Here is a 13,344-nt window from a genome sequence, read left to right as displayed (position 1 = left end):
ATCCTACCCACCCATGCACAGTTTACTACAGTACAATCACGGTCTTCAGGTCTATCTGTCCACTCTTTTTCCTGAAAATCTACAGTGAATTCAGATTAAGTGTAGTTACTTTGTTACATGAACACGATGAGTAACCACACTTCTTCGGATTCAAGTGTTTATGATTTTCATGGCACATTCTCTTCCTCACAACATTGCTTCAATTCCTTACTTGCACATTGTTTCCAAAATATAGGGTCTTCACATGAATAGTGTACAAGCTGTCATCAACACCTTACTTCCACAAACATGAATTGAAATCATAAATACCATGATACATCTTACACTGATAATAAAAACCAGTTTCACATGCCACACTGTAACTTTCAAAAGTAGCACTGTACAACTTCCAAATATCTTAGATTTTTGGAATAAGAAATCAAACATTCCAGATGCAGCCTTTAACTAATGAATTTGAAAGCACAATAAAACAAAGACACAAACTCACATCCAATACCAAATTTCATGAAACCACGAGATTATTTTTACCACTTGCCAACACTGTATTCTTAGAAAAAACTCCCCATCTAATGCAAGACACTCCCCTCTAAACCCTTCAGTTCTGGCTCCCACTCCCCATCATATCTGACAGATGGGTCCGAGTGATGGGTAGACCAAGTATAAGGCTCAGTGATCTTGTAGTTTGTCATGCCCTTACTCATGTCACTAACTGGGAGCATGTGAGTCGCAGTGCTTGGTGCCACAAGGTAAATAAAACAGATTATTGACTGGTGATCTGTGTTGGCAAGTCAGAGTGTGGCAGTGATTGGTTCTGATGTGTGTACTATTTCTTCATAGTATTTCACAGCCAATCATAATCCACATGCACTTCAGGCAACCTTTGATTGGCTAATTCATGAGGATAACATCTCTGTATCAGAATTAGTCAATGAAATGCCAGTCTAAAGTATACAGATGCCTTAACAGAACATCACCAGCTAAATATAGTCATGTTTATTTTCCTTGGTGGTTATCCAATGAACATCAATAGTTTATGCCTCAAGAATGGCGTGGTTTTAGCTCTAGAATTGAAAAGCATATTCTCAGTGATGCCATCTGAGAATCCTGAGATACCTACATATTAGTGTTACCTCATAAAAACAAGACAAGTATTTGATAATGTGAATATCTTTTTCCCTCCTTTTCCATCAAAAATAGATTGAATATCAAGCCATAAAGGAAGATTACTAATGATCAATAGTTGGGGCAATCTTGGCTTTATAGGCTTGTTGTTTGGAGTGTGTTCCAGTGGTAGAATTAGAACAGGTACCAGCAAAGTCCCTGCCATAGTAATGAGTAAAAGTAGACCACCATCTCTCCCTCCCAAGTCTTGTTATTATGTCCACAAAAACAACACAAGAAGGCTGTCAAAAGGATGATATATATATGTTTAAAGTTTCTGGTTAATGTTCCTGGTGCCAGATACACATTATCCACAAATAGGAAGAGTGTGTCATAGAACTTTTATATCAAAGGTGTAAATGAATAAATCCCTTGTGATGTATATAAATTAAAAAGGCATAAAGACACCATATATAAATGAGTAGTAGTCTCATTTATATTAAACAATCAGAGAAGACATAGAATCATGTTTTTCTCTGTGCTTTATTTTCATTTTTTCTTGGTTTGATTCACCTGCAAGTCACAGATTCACACATACACTGCCGGCCTGGGTGTTGGGTGAGGCGGTGCATGAATGGGGCTGTGAGGCAGGTGTGCGGCCCCTCACCTGTGCATGAGGGGTCTGGGGGTAACTCACCTGTCCTACACATGCATTGGGCTGGTGATGGGCTGGTGATGTTACAACCCACATGACCAAAACATAGAGCAAGTCAGTAAGAGCCTCACATCATGATACTCAGAACCAAAAATACACCAATTGATTTCATAAGTTTGCAGTTTTCATACTCTTATTTTAGAACTTGCAAAAATCTTGTGAAGAAGAACAAGTTGACAAAGCACCTTGCTTCATGGGTCATTTGGTCATACTTATATCATGTTTTTTTTAGGTTTTACTAATGCATGGTTTCTCTTTCTCTCTCCCCTCTTCTTCCCCTCCCACTTGCTCCACCTCCATCTGTTGTGGTGGGTGGGACATCCTGCTGGTCTCTGCTGCTCCTGCTGCCCTGCTGGACACGTCATCTGCTGGTCCTTGTTGGGTCTTCATCCTCCTCTCCTACATGGAACACATGCACCTCATAAATTTTTCTCTCTCTCTCTCTCTCTCTCTCTCTCATCCCCCTTTTCCGTCTGTCACTTCCACACTGCACATGACACATCACAGAACGCCAAGGTCCTCCTCTCTTTCGAGCAGGAAGTTAACTCGACTGAAGTAATGAGGGTGGACTCTACCGGTAACAACACCAAGGTGCTCATCCTTAAGGCACGAAGGGAAATGACCGGCAAGTACGTGCTCAAGGCCAAGAACAAGCACGGCGAGGACTCTGTGCAAATTGATGTCACTGTCCTTGGTAGGTGCTGGTTACAACACCTTCATTATTCATGTCTTTAGTGTTTATTCTTTCCATAATCTATTAATTTTCTGATATTTTTTCTTTACTTTACTTAATCTATTCACTTTCAAACTAATATTTTTAATTTGCACATTTTCAGCCAATTCTTTTCTGTACCTTCCTTTAATTTTCTTCTTAATATACTCCCTTTCAACTAATATTTTAATCTACTCACTCAGCCAATAATTTTTTGTATCTTCCTTTTATCCCAATTCACTTTCAAACTAATATTTTTAATTTGCACATTTTCAGCCAATTCTTTTCTGTACCTTCCTTTAATTTTCTTCTTAATATACTCCCTTTCAACTAATATTTTAATCTACTCACTCAGCCAATAATTTTTTGTATCTTCCTTTTATCCCATGCATAATCTATTCACTTTCATCTAATACTTTCTTGTACTGTTCTTTGTCATTCTTCATAAGCTATTCACTTTCATCTAACACATTGCTATACCATTCTTTCATCCTTTTCATAATCTACTATTTTTCTGCATCTTTCTCATATTTGCACAATTGTTTTTTTATACTGCATACTTTCACATCTCACACTTATCTACACCTGCAGGACCACCTAGCAGGCCTGAGGGACCCCTAGAGGTGACTGATGTCAAGGCAAATGGATGCAAACTCAAGTGGGACAAACCAGAAGATGATGGTGGTCTTCCAATTGATCATTATGAGGTAAGTGTCCAGTTAAGGAATCTCTCACTCCCCTGTTACATCTCTAAAACATCTGTCACTTGTCCTTGTATACCTGGCAAATTTTATATACTTGCCACTTCATTTAGCTCACTTTATATCTCTACCATTTATTTATCCTTCACTATACAGGCTTGTATGGTCAGCTCCCTACTTGATAAAGCAGTTTTCCTATCCATATCTCGAATAAGACAATTACCATTGGTTAGAACTGCCTCTGACATCTATCATAGACCTGAAGCAACAAGCAGGGAGTGGGGATGGGGAAGTAGAGATGGAGTGGGGTTGAGATTGTGTGGCTTCATTGACACATCATGATTTGGTCTATGATATATATTTACCTGTTAAATTCCCTTGAATTGACAAGTTCCTCTAGCTAGAAATAAAGGTATGAAGGCTGTTTGTGTTTGAAGCAGGGAGCCATCTATACATGCATAAAGTATACATGTGTTAACTCAGACTAAGTTGGAGTTAGTCTTGCATCCATTCTGACAAGAGGGTTGCCACTAGTGTTGGATCTTACTGAATCTGTCCAAACACTTCAGGGTTGCCACTAGTGTTGGATCTTACTGAATCTGTCCAAACACTTCATTCTGGTACACTTATTTCTCCTAAATCATTCATGGTTTATTCTCTTTTCTCCCCACTCTTAAACATAAGACACACCGACCTAGAGTGCAAGCCACTATTAAGACACACCGACCTAGAGTGCAAGGCACTAAAGTAAAACACAGAAGAATTATCCAAAATTTAAATGTTAAGTGGTAAAGAGAACCAGCTTCTTTTTACATTCACCCATCCCATAATTACACTTTACATAGTTGTGACTGACTAATTGATGTCCATTCCTTAGATTGAGAAGCTGGACCCCTTGACTGGCCAATGGATGCCTTGTGGAGAGTCCAAGACACCTGAGTTTGATGTGACGGGTCTGCAGGAGGGCAAGAAGTACAAGTTCAGGGTGAAGGCTGTCAATCCTGAGGGAGAATCTGAACCTCTGGAAGCTGACAAGGCCATCATTGCCAAGAATCCCTACGGTGAGTACTGGAAGAGTCAGAATAAATAAAAAGGAGTAAAAAAGAAAGAATAGGAAAATATAAAGACGGGAAAAATAAGGAGTAAAAGAAAAGGAAGGAAATAAAGAAAATAGGAACAAGTAAGAAGAAGAGAAAATAGGAAGAAGTAAAAGAGAAGGAAGATAGCATGAACAAGGAAGGAGGAGGAAGAGGAGAAGTAAGAAAATAGAAAGAAAAGTAGGAGGAAGAGGAAGAGAATAAGGTGTACAGTTAAAGGAAGAAATTAAGGAGTAAAAGAGGAAGATGAGTAGGAGAAAGTAAACAGGAAGTAGAGGAAATGAAAGGAAGGATAACTGACTAGACATAACACCAAAATTGCATAACTCAAACATCTCTCTCAATCAATAATTGTTTTATATCAAGGAAAATAACCAAGGATTTTTTCTCTACCACCAGACCCACCTGGCAAGCCCGGGAAACCCAAAGCCACCAACTGGGACAAGGACTTTGTAGACCTTGAGTGGGCCAAGCCAAAGAGTGATGGCGGTGCAGAGATCACTCAGTACATCGTTGAGAAGCGTGATGTGGTAAGTAGTTGAAGATAAAAAGAAAGAGACAGAATTACATCAAAACATCTCCATATATCAGTCTTTGCATTCCGGCAGTGGCATAGTGGATAAGGTGATGAGCGTGGGATCAGGCAGATGTCCACCTGTAGATTCAAATCCCACCACGTACAGCCTTGAAAACTTTGCCATTTGTTGAGTAGTTTAGAGTTACCTACATGCCACCATGATACCTAGGTTCTAGGTGGATACACCAATGATGTGCTTGGGTGGTGATATAGGCCTTATTATGGGTACCACTATAAATAAAATTACCTGCACCACTAATGGATGGAAGCTGAACAGCACTTCCCATGCATACTCTTCAAGTACACCTACAGGCACTATAGGCCATAACATAAAAAAAAATAAATGAATAAATAAAAAAAAAACTTTCCTTGTGTTAAACAGAGTGGTCGTGGTTGGTCCCCATGTGGATCCTGCAATGGTGACAAGACATCCCTGAAGATCACTGATGTCGAGCCAGGCAAAGAGTACCAGTTCCGTGTCATCGCCAAGAACAAGGCTGGTCCCTCTGACCCATCAGATCCCTCTGACTCTGTCATTTGCAAGCCAAGATTCTGTAAGTTATGAGAGTAGTAATAATGGTGGTGGTGGTGGTGGTGATATATGCCTAGGCATCCTGGGGTGTAATATGGTGGTCCACAAGACTGTCCCTTTCCACCAAGTGCCAGTGGGGCTGAGAGTGTGTGGTGTTTTATTATTATTAGTGGTAATGGTTAAGAGTAGCAGAAGCCAGCTGTCCATTTCAGTGTAGACAAATTGCAGCCACACTTTGCAATCCAATCACACTTTTTCTCCCTTCCCTCAGTGGCTCCACGCATTGACCGCAAGAACCTTGGTCGCAAGACTGTGCGCTCCAGTATGACATTCAAGAATGAGATCAAGGTTGAGGGTGAGCCTGACCCCAAGGTGACCTGGTCAATTGAAGGCAAGCCTGTCAAGAACGAGCGCCTCAACATCCAGAGTGAGGAGCACCTGACCACCTTCCTTCTCCGCAAGGCCAAGCGTGCCGACAGCGGTATTTATAAGATCGTTGCCAAGAATGACTCAGGCACTGATGAGGCAGAGATGGAGCTTGTTGTCATTGGTGAGTCTTGAACTTCATTCTCTCTGTACATTAGTATCTAGATTCTTTTGTTTCTTTAATTCTCTAGCTGATTTAAGTACATGTTATATACTGATGACGACACTTTGGTTCTTCTTTATTTTTATCTGTCAAAATTGAGAATGTTCCTTTGAATTTGGCTTTTCCAGTAATCTGTAGACTGTTCTTCTTACCATTTTTCATATCTTCCATTCATGGAAGATATAAAAACTGCACCAAAACTATGTCTTAATCCACCAGTTAAAAACACAGGCACTCACACCTTCCTTTTGTTCCTCCTGTAGACAAGCCCAGCAAACCCAAGGGTCCTCTGAAGGTGTCTGATGTCACTGCGGAGTCAGTGAAGCTCAAGTGGGAGCCACCAGAGGATGATGGTGGTGAGCCTATTGACCATTATGTGGTGGAGAGGATGGACACTGAGACTGGCCGTTGGGTTCCTGTCACTGAGTCCAAGGTCAGTACATGGTTGTCATTGCCTCATTGTTCTGCCACCTTTATTTTGTGTTGCTTCATTGGCCTTTTGTGTTTTGTATTGTCAAAGATAAATTCAAGGATAAATTTTTTCTAAGATTTTTTTATATTGTGTATATTAGATTTGTGTTTCATAATTGAGTGACATTTTTGTGTGTGATCTACCCTTTATTTTGTTGTGTATATTAGACTTCTGTGTGTTTCCTATCTCTTGTGTGTAATGCTTCCTTTATTTTTTTGTAGTGTCTATAATGTCTCTGAAGTTTGTTTCCATACAAATATCTCTGAAGTTTGTTTCCATACAAATATTTCCAGAGATATTATAATTTTTCAGTTTCTCTTATATTTGCTTTTAGTTTGTTTTCATGTAGATGTTTCCAGAAACATTTTGTTATTCTTTTTTGTTCCTCATGGTTGCTTTTATCCTTCAGAGTCCTGAAGCTGAGGTGCCAGGCTTGGTGGAGGGCAAGGACTACATGTTCCGTGTGAGGGCCGTCAACTCAGAGGGAGAGTCTGAGCCACTGGAGACTGACACCCCGACCAAGGCCAAGAATCCCTGAGAGAGAGAGAGAGAGAGAGAGAGAGAGAGAGAGAGAGAGAGAGAGAGAGAGAGAGAGAGAGAGAGAGAGAGAGAGAGAGAGAGAGAGAGAGAGAGAGAGAGAGAGAGAGAGAGAGAGAGAGAGAGAGAGAGAGAGAGAGAGAGAGAGAGAGAGAGAGAGAGAGAGAAGGGATGGGGAATGATCCATAATTAAAGTATCTGTAACTTACCAGAAAACAATTCTTGTGCTGTCTTTAACCATTACATTTTGGTGAGAGAAAGAACTCACCAATACCATAAACAATCAAAGTAACTTGCTTCCACACGCTTCCTTTACTCTCTTAACTCACACATTTTTTCCCACACCACCACCCACAGATCCTCCTGGCAAGCCAGGCAGGCCTGAGGTGAAGGATTATGACAGGACATGGTGTGAACTGAAGTGGAAGGCTCCTGATGAAGACGGCGGTGCCCCCATCACCAGCTACATCATTGAGCGCAAAGACAAGTTCTCTGCTAAGTGGGTGAAGCACTGTGACACCAAGAGCAACAAGCCAGAGTTCAAGGTGCAGGACCTGACAGAGGGCGAGACTTACCAGTTCCGTGTCAAGGCTGTCAACAAGGCTGGCCAGAGCAAGCCATCTGAGCCAAGTGACAACTTCACTGCAAAGGCCAAGTTCTGTGAGTGTTGCTGTTTTGTATTGTACTGCTTACATAGTGTTGCTGTTTTGTATTGTACTGCTTACATATCTCATTAGTTAAATGTATTTCCAGTATAACATACACATACACGTGTCACTTTTTTATAAGCTGACTTGATTTTTTCATTTAGTTCTTCTGCACTAGTAGTGTTGTATGACTGCCCTTTATGGCTGTATTGAAGCATTAATAGTAGTAGTAGATATTTGTCATATTAAGTATGCTGTCTTTGATAAATAATATAGGCTTATGCTAATTCTTTTCCTTTTCCATCCACTACCACAGTGAAGCCCCACATTGACCGCAGCAACTTGGAGAACATAACTGTGCGTGCTGGACAGATGATTAAGTTTGATGCTAAGGTGACCGGTGAGCCAGTGCCCAAGAAGACCTGGTTCATCAACAAGGCCAGACAGGACAAGGACAATGATGAGGTGAAGATTGACGAGGAGGACCACCGCACCAAGATTGTCATCTCAAGCTGCACCAGGGCTCACAATGGCACCTTTGTCATCAAGGCAGAGAACTCTGCTGGCAAGGATGAGGTTGCTATTGAAGTGACAGTGCTTGGTGAGTCTCCATTAGTGGTGATAAGGTCTATATTGATAATATCCACAGCCCACCTCCAACTTCACTTTTTGTATGGTTGTTGCTGTTTGTTCAATTTTCTTTATTAGAATATTTACAGTATATAATTTTTTGTCTTCATTTTATATTTCCATAATTTCATTAATTTTGATATATATTTTTTGTCTTCCCGTTACATTTTCATCATTGTATTTAGTCTGTATTGTGTATATTTCTTTAAATGATAGAATATTTACAGTATATAATTTTTTTTGTCTTCATTTTATATTTTCATAATTTCATTAATTTTAATATATATTTTTTGTCATCCCTGTACATTTTCATGATTATATTCAGTCTGTATTGTGTATATTTCTGTTACTAAGGAGGCTGGGGAAGCTTTAGGCTTATCTTATCCTGGTCACGCCACTTCCTGTAGATAAGGCACTGAGTGTGTAGTAGCCGGCAAACCAGCTGGTGGACTAGCCAGAGAACAGTCTGTGCCTCATCTCTGCACTTTAATATGGATTTCCTTTTGTGTAAAGCTGAATCAGGTTGTACAATGAGGAGTATTTTATTACAGACAAGCCTGGGAAGCCTGAAGGTCCCCTGAAGGTGTCTGATGTGCATAAGGAAGGCTGCACACTCAAGTGGAAGGAACCCCTGGATGATGGCGGTGCTCCTGTTGAGCAGTACATTGTGGAAAAGCTGGACACAGAGACTGGCCGTTGGGTGCCTGTTGGCAGGTGCCGTGAGCCCTGCATGGAGGTTGAGAACTTGGAGCCCAACCATGAATACAAGTTCCGTGTGTCAGCCATCAACAGTGAGGGTGAGTCTGAGCCTCTTGAGGGCCTGGACACCATTGTGGCCAAGAATCCCTTCGATCCACCTGATCCACCAGGCAAGCCTGAAGCCACCGACTGGGACAAGGACTTTGTGGAGCTCAAGTGGCCCAAGCCTGCCAAGGACAATGGTGCCCCCATCACCGGCTATATCGTTGAGAAGCGCGATGAGGCTACCGGCCGCTGGGTGAAGGCTGCCGAGGTGAAGGGCGACAGACCCCAGGCCCGTGTGGAGGACCTGGATGAGGGCGAGACCTACGAGTTCAGGGTGAGGGCGGTCAATGAGGCTGGCCCTTCAGATCCCTCTGAGGCCAGCAAGCCCATCACCTGCAAACCCAGGAAGTGTGAGTATTTTATCCATTCATGCACTGGAGAAATAAAACTAAGGGGGGTGTGTACAAAACTAATGAACTTTGTTTGCATGTGTATCATGTGTTAGCTGGGATTATCTTAACCCTCTGACATACCATGTTTGCCATCACAGTGAAGCCAAGGATTGACCGCCGCAACCTGAGGGACATCACCGTGAGGGAAGGAGAGCCAATCCTTCTGGATGTCAAGGTGATTGGTGAGCCGCCGCCAGATGTGGAGTGGTACCAAGGCAACAAGATTGTGCAGGAGACCAGGAATGTGCGTGTTGAGAATGTTCCTTACAACACCAAGTACATCAATGATGAGCCTCTGCGTAAGCATACTGGAGTGTACAAGATTGTGGCCACCAACCAGTACGGCAAAGACGAGGCCGAGGTCAACATCACCATCATCTCCAAGCCCAGCAAGCCTGAAGGACCCCTGGAGGTGAAGGATATCCATAAGGAAGGCTGCAAGCTGAAGTGGAAGCCTCCTAAGGATGACGGTGGTCTGCCTGTGGAAGGATATGTGGTGGAGAAGTTTGATCCTGACATGGGTCTGTGGCTGCCAGTAGGCAAGACCTCCACACCTGACATGGAGGTGACAGACCTGACACCAGGCCACGAGTATGAGTTCCGTGTGAAGGCCGTCAACAAGAGGGTGAGTCTGAGCCACTGGTCACTCTGGCTCCCATTGTTGCCAAGGATCCCTTCGGTGTGCCAGGCCGTCCCGGCATCCCAGAACCCACTGACTGGGACGCCAACCGCATTGACCTCAAGTGGCCCATGCCTGTGGATGATGGTGGTGCTGCTATCTCCCACTACATCATTGAGAAGCGTGATAAATACACGTAAGTATTACACTCAGTGACAATGACATCCATTTATAGCCTAGTATGATATAACTAAGCAGATATACATGTCATGAGTGACATGAAAATTAATTATTGGTCAATGAAATTACATTACACTGTACTGTATTGCTGTTTTGCTATATAGGAACCTTTGGGAGAAGGCTGTGGAGACCGACACTCCTGAATGCAAGGGCATTGTACCTAACCTGATCGAGGGAATGGAATACCAGTTCCGCATCATTGCCGTCAACCGTGCTGGTCCTGGCGACCCATCAGACCCATGCCGACCCATTGTTGCCAAGCCTCGATTCTGTAAGTCATTCTGAGTTCTTTGCTGTCTAAACTGTACTCTTTTATTATGTTCTTGGTGGTGATTGGTTGTGTATATAGATATAACAGAGGAAGTGTAATTTTTCTTTGCTTTGACCATTTCCTTCCCCCAACAGTGGCACCCAAGATTGACCGCAAGAACCTGCGTGATGTCACCATCTCAGCCGGCTCCATGCTGAAGTATGACTGTGATATCAGTGGAGAACCACCTCCAACTTCATCCTGGACCTTTGATGGCCAGAAGCTGGATTCCAACAGGCATGTCAACATCACCACTTCTGAGTACAACTCCAAGCTGGTGATCCGCGACACCGTGCGTGGTGACACTGGTGAATATGTCATCACTGCCACCAATAGCTCTGGCAAGGACAAGGTGACAGTGCGTGTGACCATCACAGACAAGCCTGACAAGCCTGAAGGCCCCGTCAAGGTGTCTGATGTCCATGGCAGTGGCTGCAAGTTGAAGTGGAAGCGCCCCAAGGATGATGGTGGTACCCCAATTGAGTACTACCAGGTAGAGAAGCTGGATCCTAACACTGGCCTGTGGGTCCCTGTTGCCCGCACCAATGGCCCTGAGCCAGGTGTGGAGCTCAATAACCTCTCACCTGGAACAGAGTATGAATTCCGTGTGAAGGCTGTCAATGCCGAGGGAGAGTCTGCTCCTCTGTATGCTGACGAACCTGTGCTGGCTAAGGATCCTTATGGTGAGTACAGTTGTTTTTTTGTGATGTGTGGTGTTATTTACAAAGATATTTTTTTTATATAAAGAATCTGAATCATCATTATCATTATCTCATGCTATTCTTTAATCCACAGAGGAGCCTAGCAAACCTGAGAATCTGCAGGTGGCTGACTACAATGAGAACAAGGTGGATCTCAAGTGGGACAAGCCCAAGACTGACGGCGGTGCCCCCATTGAGAAGTACATCATTGAGAAGAAGGACAAGTATGGTGGATGGGACAAGGCATGTGAGGTGCCAGCCAACCAGACCAGCTGCTCTGTGCCGGATCTCATTGAAGGTGAAACCTATGAGTTCCGTGTGAGGGCAGTCAACCCTGCCGGCCCCAGCCTGCCATCCAATGTCACGGAGCCAGTGACCGTCAAGGCCAAGAACTTGGCACCCAAGATTGACCGCACTAACCTGCAGCCGGTACGCATCAAGGCTGGCCAGAGCTTTAACTTTGATGTGAATGTTACTGGTGAGCCTGCTCCAGAAAAGAAGTGGTTCCTCAAGAAGAAGGAAATCAAGTCTGCTGGTGTGACCAGCATCCGTTTTAGCGATTACAACACAAAGCTGCGTGTGACGGGCGCGTCAAGGTCTGAGAGCGGCACTTACACTCTCACAGCTGAGAACGACAGTGGCAAAGACTCTGCTGATGTGGAAGTCATTGTCCTTGGTGAGTGTCATATGGTTACTTGTTTACATTTCATAGTAAGATAGTTAATTTTGATTTGTTATACAGTAAGGATATATTATATCCAAAATAACTGGAAAGATTTAACTTTTTAGCATAATTTTTCAAACAAAGATGCATTTACTTTGAGTTTTTATTAAATTTCAATGAGGCATCTGCATGATCTTTTCTGTTCATTTATCCAATGTGTTGAAAAATTTTCAACACGGATGATATTCATCCATAGATCGTCCAACGGCTCCCAACGGCCCTCTGAAGGTGTCTGAAGTGTATGCCGAGGGCTGCAAACTGGACTGGAACCCACCTGCTGATGATGGTGGCTGCCCCATTGACCACTATGCCATTGAGCAGCTGGATGAGGCCACTGGACGCTGGGTGCCTGCAGGAGAGACAGCTGGAAAGGAGACCACCTTTAACGTGGAAGGTCTCACTCCTGGACACAAGTACAAGTTCCGTGTGAAGGCTGTGAACCGTCTTGGCCAGTCTGACCCACTGACTGCCCAGCAGGCTATTGAGGCAAAGAACCCATATGGTAAGTCTTGTTTTATTGTCTAGATAGTCATGAAGGTAACTGTCGATACTAGATTAATTAATTTACAAGAACATTTTCAGGCTCCACCATCCATGACACTCTTGTACTCTTCCCACAGATCCACCTGGCATGCCCAAGGATGTCCAGATTGCCGACTTTGATGCTGACTTTGTGGACCTGACCTGGAAGAAGCCCGAGGGAGATGGTGGCTCCCCTATTACTGGCTACATCATTGAAAAGAGAGACAGATATAGGTAAGCATTGAACAGTACTATTTTAGCTTCTTTCTGCTCCTATATTTCCTTATAATTAATTAGTGAAGAAAATATTGATTAGTCGACTAAACATAAAAGTAAGAAGAAAATTATTCAATTCATAAAAGTGAACCTCACAAAAGAGAAATTTAGAAATTGTACTATACAAAACTTTACATTCAGAATGAGAAAGTAAAGGTTTATGAACAAATAAACATGGTCTCTTCTTCCCTCTAGCCCACTATGGGACAAGTGTGCCACCGTGGAGGGTGACCAGTGTAGTGCCCACATTCCTGACCTCATGGAAGGAAATGTCTACGAGTTCCGTGTGGTGGCTGTCAACAAGGCAGGTCCTGGTGAACCCTCAGAACCAACCAAGCCACACGTTGCCCGGCCCAAGAACCGTAAGTACCTGGCTTGTGCCTGTCATGGGGAGACACAGATTAGTAGTGAATGATTAGGAAATCTCATTGTTTTGCATTGAACAC

The 13,344-nt window shown here is 43.1% G+C and overlaps 1 protein-coding gene across 1 annotated transcript in view; it reads left to right on the top strand.

Annotated features, from left to right (window-relative positions):
- The window catches only part of LOC123508687 (twitchin-like), a 166,660-nt gene that overhangs the window by 128,641 nt on the left and 24,675 nt on the right, over positions 1-13,344 (top strand). The window contains 14 exon segments of the mRNA XM_045262547.1: positions 2,324-2,510; positions 3,120-3,235; positions 4,107-4,290; positions 7,391-7,693; positions 7,997-8,281; positions 8,862-9,464; positions 9,605-10,123; positions 10,126-10,321; positions 10,470-10,636; positions 10,771-11,358; positions 11,471-12,052; positions 12,297-12,602; positions 12,721-12,856; positions 13,094-13,260. Coding sequence (XP_045118482.1) covers positions 2,324-2,510; positions 3,120-3,235; positions 4,107-4,290; positions 7,391-7,693; positions 7,997-8,281; positions 8,862-9,464; positions 9,605-10,123; positions 10,126-10,321; positions 10,470-10,636; positions 10,771-11,358; positions 11,471-12,052; positions 12,297-12,602; positions 12,721-12,856; positions 13,094-13,260 — 4,339 coding nt within the window.

This window comes from Portunus trituberculatus, chromosome 25 (assembly GCF_017591435.1).
Source record: "Portunus trituberculatus isolate SZX2019 chromosome 25, ASM1759143v1, whole genome shotgun sequence".
In the NCBI taxonomy this organism is placed as follows: domain Eukaryota; kingdom Metazoa; phylum Arthropoda; class Malacostraca; order Decapoda; family Portunidae; genus Portunus; species Portunus trituberculatus.
This window is presented reverse-complemented; position numbering and strand designations above follow the sequence as displayed.